Genomic DNA, 18,218 nt, shown 5'->3' with positions numbered 1-18,218 from the left:
GGGGGGGGTGAGGGGGTTAATGGATGGGTCCTTATTCATTTAATTTTTAGGATAAAAATCTCCTATTTAAACATGTGAAATTGAAAATTGTTTAGATTATATCGGGTCAACTTATCTCTCAAACCCTCTTCAAAAGTATATTCCAGCATGAAGTCTTACGTTGTCCAGTGATAAAACAATTAAGTTACTACAGGTAGGTCCTACTATTATATCATTCATTATTAGAGAACTACAATAATTTAATTGGACCAGGCTTCTTTTCGTATTACACTCCTCTGAAGTGGAATGGCTTTCCCAGACATTCGAGACTCAAGTTGTTGGCAAGGTAGGCCTATAAAAAGAAATCGAAAACGTGTCTTGTTGGCGAGGCATGTTTTTTGTTCTCTGTATTCAATTTCATAATATTGGTTTTCTGTAGAGAGACGGCGTGGGAAGAAAAACAAAATGGAGAGAGAGAGAGAGAGAGAGAGAGAGAGAGAGAGAGAGAGAGAGAGAGAGAGAGAGAGAGAGACAGGGGGGGGGAGATTAAGAGAGAGAGAGAGAGAGAGAGAGAGAGAGAGAGAGACTAAGAGAGAAAGAGAGAGAAAGAGAGAGAGAGAGAGAGAGAGAGAGAGAGAGAGAGAGAGAGAGAGAGAGAGAGAGAGAGAGAGAGAGAGAGAGAGATATCATAACTGGAAATGCGCTAAATTTTAATACGGATGGTTCAGAACCATTCGTAGAAATGAATTAACCCACGTATCAATTGCAATGAGCTTTAAAATCATTTTCATGGGCATTTGGAAGTCTTTTCTTTTCGAAGCTTCACTCTTCGCATCTAAGTGCAGGAGAGAAATTCTCGAGTCACAACCCTCTGCCCTCTGTAGGGATTTAGCAAACAAACTCGGACATCACCACAGACCATACAGTATGAGTAAACCTTTGAGAGAAAAGCTATTCCATCGACTTTTAATTTTTAATATCTTGACGATAAATGAAAGTCACAACAAACTTTCTCACACATCTAAGAAAACCGAGATCTGAACTTGTAAGTAGAGCGTAGTAATTTAACTAACCTGCTTAAGTTTTCAGACACGCTTCAGAAGCGGCAGTAAGTCTGGGTTTTTGTTGTTGTTGTTGTTTTTTGTAAGTGTTTTACGGCGCTCGCAACTGCATAAGAATATGAGCGCTCAGGACACATTTAACATTTTCAGAAGGTAGGACAATTTGAATTTTGCCCGGGTGGCGATCGAAGCCTACTCTTACGACTACCAAGGGATTTTAAACGTGCACAACTTGCACACGGGACCTCCGATATTTTTCTCCCTTGTCCGAGAAGGCTAGGTATAGATTTTTCCTACCAGAAGATCAAGGGTGTTGCTGAAAGACAACAGTAAGAAGGAGCCAAGGAGTAGCAGTAGAAAGGCTACAGAAAGAGTCAGGAGCCCAAAGGAGGGGGCAGAGGAAGTAAGGGGGTGTGGGCAAAGTGGCGACGAAAGCAGAAGACAGAACATTGCTAGAGAGTAGGAAAGGAGGAGAAAGAGAAATGAGACAATAATTTAAGAGAACATTTTTCCGTCGCTGCCCGGATTCGAACACGGGACCTTAAAATAAGTTAAAATGAGAGGCGAACACCATAAACCTCTAAGTCACGAGAGCCCCCACGGTAAGTTTGAATAAGATTCTGCTAAAGGAGACGAATAAGAACATATTACTGTCCCTGTGTCTGCATAAAACGACGGGGACAGATATGTACATTATTGTTTCGAGTTCTGGGAGTGTTATATATACATGTATGTACTAAGTACTGGTGTCATTTTAAAACTTGTACAGAGCTCAAGTCTGCAGTGAACTGTACGACATGCGGTACGTTGAAATTCTTAAAATCCCTAGGGAAAAAATACTTTTTCAGCTTGATTGTGCCCCAAAGTAGTTATTTTCCTCTACTTCTTTTGTATGTTGGTCACTCTCTTGAGAACTATTTCCGGGGTGCCTTGATCGTCGAAGTAGACTTTGTGCTGTAGAAGCTAGAGAGGTGAGCAGAGTAAGCCTGATTCCCAGCTTGGACTTTTATCTTGACATCCACCCTTTGGCGCTCATATGACCTTATGCAGTTGTGAGCGACGTAAAACAGAGAGAGATATTGAGAGAGAGAGAGAGGGGTATTGAGACTTGAGAGAGAGATATTGAGAGATATTGAGAGAGAGAAAGAAAGAGAGAGAGAGAGAGAGAGAGAGAGAGAGAGAGAGAGAGAGAGAGAGCGCACTAGCACTTAAGCCGGAGGTTGTCAAAAACTCCTGTATTTTTGCAGATGATCAACTTGAGTGTATCCTTGAAGCCTCTTTTATTTCGTTTGACATTTTGTCATAGACGACAAAGCACACTGAGCAGGACAGTGGTCGACCATAAATATCCCATACAAGAAAAGCATGAAAGATAATCTCAAAGTCGTCTACCACTACTACTACCAGACATTCTCGCAGGAACCTAGAATTGAACAAACGTATTGGCGAGGTGTAACAACTGCCTCTGAAGCCAATCTCTCTTTTTCTTTTTGCATATTTGTATAATATACATTATATCATATTATTATTATACATTATATTTTTCTTATGTATAGTTTATGGGAAGCTCAGTAAGCCGATGTAGGCCTACCATTAATTCATTAATAAACATCAATAACCTACTTCTATGTTGATTTAGGCTGGTTCTGTTTCACTCTCTTCGTTTATCCACTTCTATTGCAGTTCCATTTGTATGACAAAACAAACGCATTTGTCCTCTGCAATATACTTTATGTCAATAGTAGTTCACAATTTCCCTTTTGTGAATACAGTCTCAAGCAATATCTGTATGTGCACAGTTTGATTTTTTAAACTAAAGTTGAACCTGTCCAGACGGCCACCTGTATAAGACCACCACCAGTACAAATACTTTCCACCCCATCCCCTTGTGTTTTTACTATATTATGGAACTGCCTAAAACAATAACCTGTACTTGTACAACACAGCAACTGACACAAGATTCATATGTTATCAACCAACAGCCAAAAAAAACCTGCTCAAGATGGCCACACAAATCAGTCATCAGCCGATGCATTGTCATAAATTATTTATAGGTCCCTGACACAGTGGACGAGCTGTCACAATCCATTCACCTGTAGTTATTCTTAGCCTCTCCAATTGCTGACCAGTACATTGCAAAAGCAAAGTTTCTGGTTCATTTGACTGTTCTAAGCGGACCACTGTAACATTTTAAAGGGCCTGTATGGTGGCAGTCCTAAGCCTGCGACCCGTTCGGGAGGGACCTCAGAAGGAAATATTTTGTTTTCATTATTTTGATATGTCCTCTTTAAGATGGCAACTTTTCTCCTCAAAAACGGGCGGCCATCCTAGACAATTTCTACTGTGAATGGTTCCACTGTTCCTCCAAATTAGTCTATTTTTGCATAAAATTGAGACCAATAGATGTTGATGATGTATTAGGAGCCAAAAGTATGATAGTTTGAGTTCTAAAATATTTCTTAACAATACCAATCCTCTGAACAAACTTCTTAAGTCATTTATTGCCCTACAGACTGACTCAATTATGTACATAATATAATTTTATGAAATAAAACCAGTCAAGAAATAAATAAAAGGGAAGGGAAACTTTATTCATTTATCACAATGTAAACGTTAAAAAAAAAAATTAATAAACATCAAAAGCTCTCAAACAAATGTCCATCCAAGTCATCCAGCTACCTGCCAGTGGCATATTACATTCAACAACATATGCTTAAAACAATGTGTACTTAGTTCGACACAACTGGTGAATTACAATGAGGACATACATAACCGTAGGAATTAAATAAGACTGCTTTTAATATTTTTGAAAAAACAGAATCTACAAAATCAAAAACAAACAAACAATTAAGGTGGTAAATATATATGTGTCTTTTAACTTCCCATTGCAAATGAACTAAAACAAAAGAGTATAATAAATTAGACAACAAATTAAGACTGAAAGAAGAACAGACAAAGTGAACAGCATTACATGGTGGCTTATGTTTCAAAATCAAGGAGAACATGGAAGTCATTCTCAGCATAAGGAGAAACTTGTTGATAATAAAATGTGGCATTTAGTCCAGTCTAAACGCTAATTTATGAGCCTCGTACTTACACAACATGGGCAGCTGCAACTCGGCTACCACAATAACAGATGTACTATGAAGAACAAAAGTACCATATCACCTAAATTGAGGACATCGTTTTTAAAGTCCAAATCTTAAAGACATGCTGTGACCAACAATTCCTATACTGACAGATGAGTAATTTGAGAACAAAATAAAAAAGGGAAACAAAGAACACCTAAACAACAGTCCAATATCAAATGAAAGCACTGTCACAATCACTTTCATAATATTCAGTTGCCATACATCAAAACGTTTCCGAGAAAAGACCTTAAATCAAGACAGTTTATTCTATAAATAAAAAGTTTTATTCCTTCAAGGGAATAAAATTCACACACACACACCTCCTTGCCAGTCACAGAGTGAGCATTGTTTAATCTTGTAAAAAGTAACCAACATTTGCTGGTTGTAGGTCAGGTGCTGAGCACTAGCCTCAGGCAACACGATTTGTGCCTGTAAACAAAAGCTTACAGATTCTGCGATATGATGGTGCATTCACTCACACACACACCACGCACACAAGTATCTAACAAAATGTGTGTGAAGCCAAAGGACAACACATCAACACAAGTTAACTGGAAACTGAAGAAGAAAAAACTCCCAACAGATTGAAACGTCATACAGTTCTTGCACACAGCTCTTGTTCAGCATTCTATGCTATTGCTTTAGCTTCGGGCAGGAAAGTTTCCCAGTATTTGATGAGCTGAAGAAGAAAGAAAAATGATATTCTTCAACAATCACAAACATCAGTGGGAATGGCAGATACACGTATATACAGCAACCACATAAAAGCAGATTTTCAAGTCCTAATGTTTTCTTATACATATATATATTCTTTGTATCTAAAACACATACAAAGCAAAACTCAAACATAACAAAAAGATTTCCACCTCTCACAATTTCACTATGCATGCACTTGGCTGTATATATATATATATAAAAAAGAAAATGCGATTCCAATCTTGAATTGAAATTCAATATAATCCAGTTAAAACCTATTCATTTCACATTAACTCACTTCAGACGGGTCACACAACAGTTGCGTGACCCCCGCTGCGACGCTCGCGACGGGTCACACAAGCCCTGCGTGACCAACTTTGGAATTTTTTTTTCGCTCTACAAATCACGCCTCGTACCCTTGTTTGGCCAAGCCTGAGTTACTTAGACTTCGTTTCGTATCTCTGGGGCCGGTAGTTTTTAAGTTATTGAAGGTGAAGGACAGTGACCCCAACTGAGGTTGAACAGACCGGAACTCGCGCTTTGTTTTTTTCTATACAGCTCCTAGTAATCCGACAGTCGCGTCGTAGTAACGGTCGAAGAAGTCGCATGAACAAGAATCACATAATTTAGCCGTTTTCTATACTTCTGTGCGTTTTACTAGTTCTAGTGTCTCAGAATATGATGTATCTAATTGTTAGGATCCTGGATATGTACCCGAACACGGCCCGAGTCGTAGTTCTAGGGCTAGATCTAGCTCTAGTACCGGTGTTGTTTTTCGCGCAACGAAATCACAACGTCGTGTCGTACATCTGTCTCATGTAATTCAGTGTATAGGTCTGAATCAATGCACAGACCAGCTTTTATATTTTCATCAAACACTCGCACATGTATACAAATCAAACCAGAACACTTTGAACTTTTATTTTTGTTGTTGCAGTGAATTTCATTCTACTTGTCACGTCTCTGGAAATTTTTCGGAAAATCAAATTCATGCCAATTTTTAAAATATCATACAAATTAAAGTATTAGACTTAGACAACTTTAATTTTTTGTATTAGATTAAGCTTGAATGTTACTTTACTGTGTCAAAAAATGATTACAAAAGGGTAATCCTGAGAGTTGTGGTGATTTATTGAAATACCCCCAAAAACGCCAGTCTTCAACGCTTGTGACTGGTGAAAGGGCCCAGTCGCAAGTGAGTCAATACTTGATCAAAACAAAAATTGTACAGAAATTTATAGTGTAAAACAGGAAAGATACAAAGCTCTTTTGTTCCGGTAGACAATTACATGATTGAAAAGTACAAAGACCATAGCCTAGGGTAGATTGCTTTGAAGACATAACTGTAAACAAAGAATCTATTTCATGGCCTCTTTCAAGAAAATGCCCAGAATAGACCTGGAATCACCTCAAATCAAAGCTGTTAGTTCTTAAAAAAAACAAATTTAATGTTGATGTTTTTCCAAGTTCCTTATTTTCACTGGTCAAAAATTTTTTAAATTTTAAACATGCAATTTACCTTCCTATATAAATAGCTTTAAATAATAAATTGACCTATCTAGTTACAAAACCAACCCAGCGTATATACAATGTTAGCATCTATTACCAATCAACTTGTTAAACTAAAATTCAGTTTGTGATAAACATGCGAATATGAAATTAAGAGAAAAGGTGAACTCTTACCTTTTCCTTGAAATATACGTTTATGATAACATTCATAAAAAGGTTGTAAAGCATCATAGAGAAAGCTACTGTGTTGTACTACCATTTATCCTGTTATTTTGAAAGTTTTTATCAAAACTTCAAGCTACAAGCCATCTCATCAAGAAATTCAGGCATCACCTTTATTCAGCACAATGTCAAATAACCAAAGTCTAAGGCAGGAAAGTGAGATTTTGTGTTCACTCCTGAGACTGGGGGTGCTCGCGGACTAAAATTCTTTGCAACCAAACTAGAACCACTAGCCACAATTCAAACCTCACCTTCTCCTGGTTCTCCATCAGCACCTCCAGGTATTTGATCACATTGTTTTTAAAGTCGTTGACCCGCAACTTCTCAAATCGGGTCATCTCTTTCCTGATGTTTTTACAGATTTTAGAGAAGTCTTCCTTGCCAGTTTCTACTTTTTGTTCCCACTGTGGACCAAAAAAAAATTATCCATATTTATCATCAATAACAAAACCCTGTTTCATCTTATGGGATTTTGAATAGAACAAGATTCAATTAAAGTATGCAATGTTAACTAAATGCATTATGTTTTTTTATAGTTTTAGTAGAGGTTTTATGGCGCTCGGAACAGCAGAAAGTCATATCAGCACCAAGGGGAGAATGTCAACAGAGAAGTCCTTACAGGGAATCGGTCTTACTCTGCTCACCTCTCTAGTTTCAACAGCACAAAGTCTGTTTCAACTATCAAGACACCTCGGAAATAATGGGTCACAAGAGTGTGACAAACATACAAAAGAAGTAGAGGTAAAAATTACTATAGCAAGGATAAGGAAAGAAAAAGCAGCAGTTCCCGGTTGCAGTTCAGGCACAGTTATGATTATGAGCATGACATTGATGAATCAGCCCATTTACAATTTACAATTCTACTGTGCATATTAATGTACCCCCTTTGGGAATGGCCTAAAAACACTTCTGTCAGTAGCACCGCCCCGGGGGGTAATTACGTTATGTTCAACATGCACTATTGTGAAATGAATTTCTAGCAACTACCAGCATAGACCTAATTATACAACAAACATATTTGGTTGTCCAACTCAGTCCCTTTTGCAGTAACAACACTCAGACGAATATAATTTATGATACTTTTTCTTTCTTAAATGATTAGTGAAACTGCAAAGCATTGAAGCGTTCAAACCAAGAAAGTAGCTTTGTAAAATGGCAGTCACAACCACAATATTCAAAGGCAATTCCGTCCCCTTTCTCCAAATCGCATCACCAAGTGTGCATTATATTAATTGTCCAGAGACAGAAGGAGAGTCAGACAAAGACACAAATATAGAGACAAACAAATCAAAAAGAAGAGTGAATGGACAAAAGGGCAGGTAGGAAAAAGGAATAGGTAGACAGACAGAACCTACTATTTTATTTGTGATATGGGGAAGCGCATTTTCACCCTCCCCCCCCCCCCAACCTCTATTTGAGTTGAAAAGAGAAGAAAATACAAATTTAAAAGGGATAGCTCGGAGGCAAAATATACCAGCTGCACCCTCCTATACCCTAAACCCTATTACGGAATATGAGCAAATAAGAAGTTCTATTACCTCTGTAATTTCAGCCTGAGCCTGAGCCACTTTATCCAGCTTGTTCTGCATTTCAAATTTGGCTTTTGCTTCTCGTTTCTTGCCCAGAGTAGTCTCTGCCTCCTTCCACTGCTTGTATGTCTTGATACGCTCATGGAACACATCCTGTTATAAAACGCCAAGTATGATGCAAATTAAACAATCTAAATAAAAGTAGGTCCAAATTGGTCAGTACCTCATACATGTTAAATATTAACTACACCTATAAAAAAAAACATTTGCCCTGTTGATGTTATCTATTTCAAAGAGTCTCTAGGATCACGCCAAGCACAAATTTTAAAAAAGTTGGAGCTTTTCATAAGAAGTTAATCTTTTGTGCTAATATGGCATCTAGTGCAAGAGCAATGAATACAAGCAAATGAAGAAATTCTGCCATGAGCATTGAACAAATATTGATTGTAAATCACCTCAGAAAAAAATAAATCACAATAGCTATGCTAATGGATAAAGGGATGCAACTATTCAATAAACAGGCCTTAAATAGCATGACTTTCCATACCACAACTACTGAGACCGCTAGTGAGTCAATAAAATCAGTGGCCAAATTAAAACCAACAGGGGTACCCAGTCAGTGAATTTACACCAAATATACAAAATAATAATAATAAATAGCATTTGTATAGCGCATACCACCACTCGACAGCAAGCTCTATGCGCTTTACACTATATTGTTACCCCAGCAGACACTATAACATCCAGAAACATTCTCAGCGTGCCTGAAAGCATACAGTGCATGCAGCTGATTAAGTGCCAGTATTTGGACAATCAAATTAACATCTGATTTTAATACGATATCTCTGCTTTCAAGGACTCACCTTGACAGCCTGCATAAGAGCAACATAGTCCTTCATGAGCTCTGCCATCACAAAGAAATCTGCCTCTGCCTGGTCCTTATGAAGCACCTCAATTTTTTCCTCTGTTTCAGCTAGCTGAGAAAGGGCTCGTGACAGCGCAGTGTGTTCTTCAACATTGCCAAGCATGGCTGCACTTTTGGCAAACGTTGCAGTGCTTGTACTCAGCTCTGGGCAGAAAAAGATTTATTCTTCAGAGTTTTCAAAGATAAGGGTATTGCAAAGACCCAAATATGTGCCAGAGTTCTATCAAAGATATTTATTTCATAGAGATAGAAGTTACCCATTGGCAAAAAACACTGACTACCCTAGATTATAATATTACTGTTAAGAAAACATATATATGCGTCATGACGCGGTGGAATGAGGCGTATCAATGTTTGGGCATGTGGAGTTATTGGCATTATCTGAAAGCTGATTTATTTGCCTTGCTTCCAATGAAATAAATATCCCTTAATCTTGAATAGAACTAAAGATATCTGCGATTGAAGGAAGTGAGGTTGCCTGGTTTTCAGTCGAAAAATTAGCGAGAAAATGGCCGCCAAAGTTTGGAAACTCCAAGAACTAAAGAGTCTTTGAAAACTGAAAAATGACATATTTTGTGCCATTAATCAGTGTTTTCCATTAAAATTCACATAGAAATGTGTTTTTATATGGATATGAAAGAGGTTGGGCCAAAAACTAAAATTCGATAAATATTTCCAAACTGGTGGAAAAATGCCTTTCTCTTATTTCATTATTTTGACAAGCACCAGATTTCACCACACAGTGACCCATATACAGAAAATTTGTGCATCCACCTTCTCAGCATAATAGTTGCATATACTTGGGCTTATTCTAGTAGTTTTTGGAGAAAAAAATTTAGAAAAACAAAAATATTTTTCTAGACCAATATAATAATGCATGGCCTTTTGCCATTATCATCTAGACTCTATCAGTCATACAGTTATTGTTTACAAAAGCCAGTTTTTACTTTATTAGCTGAACATTTAATTGTCAGCTACAATACAGTCAAACCTGCCATGACGGCCACCTGCACAAACGGCCACTTACCATTTCCTCCCTTGCGTTTTTTCTATATAATTTAACTGTGTAAAATGGTCACCTGTCCAACGCGGCCGCGGCCACCTTATTTTATCAACCCACTGGCAAATTTACCTGCCTTAGACAGCCAGGTTTGGTCTTGTTTGTTCGATTCTTTGTTATAAATTCTAAATAGTCATTGTTGTCAGTCATTCCAATGAATGTTTACTCAAACTGACCAATGGGTAACAATGAATTTTCAACTGCTGGTGACGGAAGTGAGTGATCCGTCATAACCTATAAGCCCCGCCCACAACCCACACACACAAATCATATATTATGTGAGTTGACTGGTCATTGTTTTGTGTACCTAATCTGTAACAAAGTAACAATGGATGTTGACGTGAATTTGCCACAGAAGCGTTGCTCGTTCTCAGTGTGGTGGCGATCCAGTGTTTGTTTTACCATGATACTCGGCCTTCATCGTCTTACATTCGTATATTTTTAACTTGCACAAAATCAGCAACAAAAAAAGAAACTAACCAAACAACAAATTAAAAAAAAACGCCCCCCCCCCCCCCCCAAGTTTTTTTTTCAAAAGAAAACAATAACCCTTTTGAATTAGCCTTACGGCAGCCCTAAGCCTAAGATCAGCCCTGGTTTGGACCTCAGAAGGGAATGGTTTCTTTCTTCATTTTGATCATTCCTGCCTAAGACGGCCACCTGTGTTATACGGCCACTTTTCTCTATGACAATAGGTGGCCGTTTTACACAGGTTCAACAGTATTTCATTAAGTTCAAATAGGTTCACAGTGAACATATGCAAGCATACAGATGGGGTTTTTTTTGTTATGAGATGCACATAAAGGAAGAAGAACAGTTAAATACACCTCTAGTTGTGAATATAGCAAAGCCTACCTCTACGATGAGATGACAGAGCTTCTATACTGGAATGTAACTTTCTGAGCTGCAAATCAAAAGCCTCTACTTGCTGATGTTTCTCCTGAAACCACTGAAAAGAGAAAATAAAATAAAAATGTTATTACTTTTGAAAGATGTGGGGAAAAAATACAAACATGAGTCTAGCAATGTGCCTACAAAATAGCCCTAAATTAGTTTACAGATGCTGAATGCTAATCTGACAAAACATGCTCCCTACAGAATCTGAAAAAAAATTGCTGTTTAAAAAAATTATTCACCAAAGGAAAAGTGAATAGTCAGCAAGGAATAAATGTGTCAATAACTAACACTTTTGCTCACTAAAATAATTCAAACAAATGTTCCAAATAGCAAAAATATTAAGAGACTTGTAGGTAAACTACTGATCCACATGAAATGTGAGGCAGCGTGGTTAAATCAGGCACTCGTTAAAATAATGAAAGTCAAGAAACTGGCATTTTTCTGCAGGTTTGGGAATTTTTATCGAATTTTTGTTTTTTGGCTCAGCACATTTCACGCCCATTAAAGAACATATTTCTGGGCCGAATTTACTGAAAAACGTTGATTGAAGGCATATAAGATGTAAATTTCCAGATTTCACAGACTCTCAAACTAAGTAAATAACTCAACTTTGGCGGCCGTTTTCTCATTAATTTTACATCTGAAACCAGGCGACTCCCATCTCCTTCAATCGCCAATATCTCAACTTGTATCTGAGATAAATGGATATTTTTTTAATCACAAGCAAGGCATATGGACAAGTTTTCAGTAAGACAATACTGATAACTCCATATGCCCCAAAATTGACCAGGGCCTGATTCCACCGCGTCATGACACAAATGTGTTCGTCAGAAAAGTACTCTTCTAAAAGGTTAGACAATGTGTGTCACAAAAAAACCTGTACCCAAGGATAGAGGCAAATTAGAATTATATATATTTAAAAAGAACCTGTACCCATGGATCAAACCCAAATGAAGTTAAAAGAAAGATTTTAAACACACATTCCTTTTTCTTAACAATGGCAGACTACCAAAAAGTAAAGAGAAAAACAAAATAGTTTTTCCAAAATTTAGATCCTTAATTAATACAAGACACAATGCAGTTTGAGAGAACCATACAACAGAGGTTTACAACAACTAAGACAATTTACCATGAGTGATCGCACATGACAAAGAATCATTATACACATTCATCATACCCAAGACATCTAAACAAGTTGGTATGTTTGTAATTTGTGAACCATACTCTAAATTAGTTTTTAATACAATCAGAGCCCAAAAATGTGAAAAATAACGGTAGGCCTTTGAGCTTCCCTGAAGCCCCTGCCTCAAATCACAATAAATTCATAAACAAAACAAGTAGACAAATCATTTCTTCTATATTAGATGTCACTTAGGAAAAAACTGTATTTTAGCATCAAAATTAAAAAACCTGTTATTGGGAAACTACAAAAAAAACTTTTGCCCATTTAAATGAAAAGTTGCTGTCACAACCCAGAAGAACCAATCACTTTAAAGCAAATGATAATGTGCCACAATGCATGAGCATACGGAGTCACAAAGAAAACAACAAACTGAAACAAATGGAGATCAAGAGGCTACGGCTAAAATTGACCAATCACTTTTACAATGCACAGGGGAAAGCACACAGAGCACAACCATATGAGCATATTTCTTTGAGAAAAACAAACTTAAGATTATCACTCTTCATATATCACCATCCCAAGTGAGGTGCAAGTCACAGACTATAAACTTACTGTTCAAATCTAAGTTCAGGGCTGATATCGAGATTTATAGTGTAAAAATCTTTCAGCAGACACAAATATGTGTCATGACACAGTGAAATCAGCCCTCATCAATTTCTGGGCACATGGAGATATTGGGATAAGCAGTCCCATTTCGCCCTGCTTTTGGTGAAATCAATACCCATCCATCTTGAATAGAAGTCAAGATATTCACGACTGAAGGAGATGGGCACGGCCCGGTGTCAGAGGTAAAATTTACCAAAGTTGAGTGACTTCCAAGTTAGTACTATCCTCGGAAGCTGCAAATTTACATTTTTCCGTTCTTTTGATCTACATTTTTCAGTAAAACCAAAACAGAAATGTGAGGCATTGTGGGGAAATCAGGCACTCTTCAAAATAATGAAATACAAGAAACAGGCATTTTTCCTCCAGTTTGGCAATTATTATTTAATTTTTGTTTTTTAGTTCCACATGTATTATGTTCATATAAAAACCCATTTCCATGTGACTTTTACTGAAACTTGTTTGTCAAAGTAACAAAATATGTACATTTTCTTTTTCAAGGACTCTCAAACTATTGAAGATTTCAAACTTTGGCGGCCACTTTCTCGCTAATTTTACCTCTGAAACCGGGCAACCTTCACCACTTTCAATCACAAATATTCCGATCTCTATTCAAGATATATAGGTAGTTTTTTCATTGAAAGCAAGGCAAATGAATAAGCTTTCAGATGATACCAATAACTTCCACATGCCCAAAAATTGACGAGCCCTGATTCCACCGCAACATGACACAAATGTATATTTGAATCAATATAAAAGGTGTTGAGCCCAAAATAAAACATTCAATAAAAATGTTCGAACTGGCGAAAAAAATATGTTCCTTCGATTTCATTATTGTGACGAGAGCCTGATTTCACCACGATGTCTCATGTATTTTTATAAGACCAAAAAAAAAGAGATAATTTTGCATTTCTTTCGATGCAATTCTGAATCTACTTTTACTTATTGAAAATCACCGTTTATCAAAATAGAAGACAATCATATTAAAACAACAGTGATGTCATTGTACTTGAAAACAAAACTAAAAAACATCCATAAAGTAGAGTGCCATAGTACAAGAACTCACAGAGGCGCTTTCAAATAATAAACAGCAATTCTGTTGCTACATTGTTTCTTTATCATTATTTTAATTCAAACTAGATCCAAAGAGGTCAAATCAAAGCCAGGCATATTTGATATGAGAAGTGAAAACAATGACATTCTCTGAAGCAGTAATGACCAGTAAGTGAGGTTGTTCTGTGTTCTTAAAAACTGCAAAATTATCAAAACATTTCCACCAACAGAAATAATTAATTTATAACAGATTCTTCAGCAGTTTGTATGGCCTTAATGACTTTATATTTGATTTTATTACCAGTTATCAATAATGTACAGACTATTTGGGTGCAAGGCTAACAGCTTTTTTCACTCAAAAAGAAACATGGAGTTGTAAGACAGGCAGATTTAAGTCCTGTTTTCAGTTGTGACACAATGAAATTGACATTTCTTTTGTCCTTTCTGAAGTTTAAATCTTATTATTGCTATCATAATGATAAATAAATATACTTCCAGGACACGATTTTGAGAGCAATGGGTTAGCTGTGAGAACTCTTGGCAGAGAGGAAATAATCCACAAAAACAACAACAAAAAAGAAGTACAAAAATCCTATTACAGAATTTTACCTTGGACTTAAGCTCCGCAGAGCAAGTTCCTAACCTACTCTGCATGACAGCAGCCATGGAGTATAAATAATTTTTTTTTATTCTTTATATTTTCCACGAAAAGTCCTGAACAAAAGACTACAACATCACAGAAAACATGACCATAAATGACCATAAAGTTGCAGTTAGAAAACAAAAACTTGAGCACAAACACAAATGACAGAGGGCATGAATAAAGACAGTATGACCTTTCAGCAGCTCTTCTCTATTCATTCTCAAAGAATTGGATCAGATCACATGGAACGCTTCAAAGTAAAGTTTATGAGAAACTAGAGAGACCAGTTTAAGAAACCATCTGAATAGCAGATTATTCTAGCAAACTAGGAAAATCATAAGCAAGGCTTTGTGGTGAAATCAGGCACTCATCCAAAGAGTGAATCAAATTGAAGAAACCGACGCTTTTCTGCCTGTTTTGCAATTTTTATACAATGTTTGCCTTTTGTAAACGCCTTTTATGTCTATTTAAAACCACATGTCAGCGTGGAACAAACTGAAAAATGTTCACTAAAGGCACAAAAAAAGTGAATTTTCAGTTTCCAAGGACTTCCAAGCCTTGGTACTCATCAAACTTTGGAGGCCATTTATATATAAATATAACACACAACCCCCCCCCTCCCCCACCCCCCCCAAAAAAAACAGGTGAAAACTCCCCAGTGGCTATGATACAATTTATACCTCCTGTTCAAAGCAAGCAGTACGTAATGGTAGGAAAGACTGACAAATAATTATCAAACAAAAGGACTAAGGTGTCTGTAGCTAATGTCAAAGACACATGTATAAAATCACAATTACTATAGTGCACCACTGACTGTCATGGACAATCATGCAACAAATGATATAGAAACAGGAAATGCACAATCAATGCCATGAAATTGACCTACACTGCAGCAGTACAGTAAAGAAAAAAATTAAATACAAACATGCAAACCCAAAAGAATGACAAAACCATCCACGACACCAGCAAAGAAAGGAAACAAAAAACAGCGTTCAAAATCGAGTTACCTCCTCCTCTTGGCTCCACTGGCCCGAAGGAGATCGTGGGATGATTGAGCAAAAATAGTTATGGAGGTAAAAACCCCACGACTGCTGGCACGGTTGGTTGTGATGGAGACAGAAACAATGGTAGAGGACAGAAGCGGATGGCACAGACCAAGGTACCAACAGTCGGGATACAGCATAGCACACAAAGATACACACATTCATAGGTACAAAGTCAAACTCTTGAAAGAAAAAAAAAGTTGTGCCAACAACCCATGGGCTTTGAATTAGTACAGTAAAGTTTTACAACTCTGTAACATAATGGACTGACTAGCTTGCATCTCATTTATAGCAAAAAGCACGAACAGAGCTAAAGGTGCACAAATCACCCTATTGTTATTAGGTGTTTCTACTTAATTCTTCAGCTATACCAAAAATACAAACTGCAGTAAGACAGAAAAACACTATCTGCACATGTTATAGAAAGGAAATATATGCTGCCATTGGACTGAGTTCTCATCTCACATAAAACTTATTGAAAAACGTATCAAACTGTTTGATAAAAAAATCCAGGATATTCGTCAACGTAAAAGTATCTGCACTTCCAAAGTTTTCTGACTTCAGGAAAATACTCAACAAATTCAAACCAGTCTCCCTAAAGTGGAGAAAAAGTCACCAATGGCATGCAGAACTTGCCTAAGCAGTTTGTACCCTGCTGGGTATAGAACTGGTCATTTTGAATATTAAGCACTTGCTCCCTAAAATAAAGTCATGAAAAGAGAAGAAACTTTCCAGAAAAGAAAAGATTTTTTTTTAAAAATTACAATCAAGATTAAAACTGAACCATCTACTTGTATGTCCAGTTCTTAGCCAACAAACTCCATAAACCCAACCAGCAAAGTGCTTACAATAATATATGCAAGATGATATCATCTCTACTGACCTCATCACTTTCATCAACTTTCAAAGTGATCTTCTCAAATGACTCTCCCACTTTATGGAAAAGTCGCATGACTCCTGCTCCACTGAGGGCTGATGTACTGGTAGAGCGAGGGAGATCGCCATCTTTTTCAAGAAACTCTATAAAATCTGGGTCCGTGACAAGCATGGGATGGGCAGCAGTGCGGATCAAGTATCTGTAAGTGAATATTGAAATCATACTTACACAATGATTCATGACATTCAAGATACTTTGGCACTGGACCCCAATACTCACTACAACAATAAAATAATACAACCTGTCCTTTCAGAAAAAAAAGGATGGACATCTGGGTAGTGAACATGCTTTTCCAAACTTGAAGCATAAAAGCCAAAAGCGAGAATTATTCATGTTTAATTACTTTTATTTTTTCCGGAGACAACTTACACTTAGATTTGAATTTTTCAAGACTCTATGAAATAAATGGATCAATATCTTTTTCTATAAAAGGAAAAACTCTGTCAATGTGTTCTGGGAAGAATATAAAAATTAGTAAAAAAGAAAAAAAAAAACCCAGTAAAACTGCTACTTTCAACTTATAGAAGTCCATCTGACTTTTGTCTATATTCTATAATTCAAGCTGTGAGAGAAACCAATTAAAAACACGAGTATCAAAGTGACCTAACTGAATTGTTAGTGCGGTCGGAGACTAAGAGTAGTAGAGAAACATCACTCCTCGATTTAGGCGAGACTGGGGTCAGGCGTAAGGTAAAAATTTCATGCCGTACAACCATACTCTGTTCCTCTCAACCAATGAATCATCGTATTGTTTTCATAGTGAATTAAGTAAGGGTATAGGTCTGAATGGGTTTTAAACACCATTTCTCTTTCTTTATCGTCACGTCATACCCACATCCACACATGAAAGTATTGATAGATGGAGTCGAACATTCTAGTCAAGATTTTGATTTTAAAGTTCTATTAATTGTACCAATTCCAAAATTAGCTGCCCTGATTTGGCCTTCTTTTCCTTCCCTCTGGATCCAAAAATGTGAGTTAATTTGATTGGCGTTGCATTGTTTAATTAGAAATCACTTGCCATAGTCACCAGGAAGTTCGAGCTAGTTCTTAAGCATCTTTTACTTTAATAGTACATAACATGCTCTCAGTGTTTTTAACGACGATGATTATAAAACAATAGATCGACGAATGAAGGTTGTGGCTTTATGTTGGTAATTGCTATGATGATGTTGTAGTAATGATGGAGCATCAGGTTCATGATGAGATAATGGTGAAGATAGGGATGATGGCGGTGATAGTGGTAGTGTCTCTCCCTCAAAATGGCATTAGTAAATTAAGTAAGGGGATTGGTCTGAATCTATTATCTTTTTGCGGTGGCCGAATTTTGCTATTCAAAACCCTTTTTAATGGCTGCATCGATCGACTTGCGGTTTTCGCCAAAAGATTCTTTAAAATATTGTCCAGACCATGACACTCTTGGTTTGTTTCAGTTTTGAGACTGTTTTGCTCCAAAAAGCAAAATTTCTTTATTTCGCGGATCGCTTTTGTAGGCCGACGCTTCTGTCTCAGTAATTTTAGAAAATCCGGAAGTGATATTTCGCGAGGCGCATTTTGTTTTGAGAGTATAGATCTAGACCTTTTAATTTTTTGCATCTCTCAAGATTTATTGCCTCGTTCCAGTAGAGTGTATAAATATAGTAGGCCAATGACTTTTAGTTGATATTAAAGCACAGACCGTTCCTTTCATTGAAAGGGGGCCCAGCTTAGGTTTTCAATACAATTTCTCTTTCTTTACCGTCACGTC

At 37.0% G+C, this 18,218-nt stretch overlaps 1 protein-coding gene across 3 annotated transcripts in view; it reads right to left on the bottom strand.

Moving 5' to 3' along the window:
• Nucleotides 1-3,610: 3,610 nt before the first annotated feature.
• LOC101864162 (sorting nexin-2) overlaps nt 3,611-18,218 on the bottom strand; it is a 29,213-nt gene continuing 14,605 nt past the window's right edge. The window contains exons 7-13 of one of the 3 annotated variants that reach the window (XM_005103332.3): nt 16,418-16,610; nt 15,499-15,579; nt 10,968-11,061; nt 8,991-9,196; nt 8,137-8,280; nt 6,850-7,002; nt 3,611-4,850 (exon numbers count right to left, since the gene is read on the bottom strand). In XM_005103332.3, the coding sequence (XP_005103389.1) occupies nt 4,800-4,850; nt 6,850-7,002; nt 8,137-8,280; nt 8,991-9,196; nt 10,968-11,061; nt 15,499-15,579; nt 16,418-16,610 (922 nt within the window). In that variant the 3' untranslated portion in view covers nt 3,611-4,799. The remainder of the gene's footprint in view (nt 4,851-6,849; nt 7,003-8,136; nt 8,281-8,990; nt 9,197-10,967; nt 11,062-15,498; nt 15,580-16,417; nt 16,611-18,218) is intronic. The other 2 variants (XM_005103333.3, XM_005103334.3) reach the window with 2 other exon arrangements.

The sequence above is a fragment of the Aplysia californica genome, unplaced genomic scaffold (assembly GCF_000002075.1).
Source record: "Aplysia californica isolate F4 #8 unplaced genomic scaffold, AplCal3.0 scaffold00368, whole genome shotgun sequence".
NCBI classification, from domain to species: Eukaryota; Metazoa; Mollusca; class Gastropoda; order Aplysiida; family Aplysiidae; genus Aplysia; species Aplysia californica.
The sequence above is the reverse complement of the archived record's forward strand: the minus strand, read 5'-3'. Positions and strand labels throughout refer to the sequence as shown.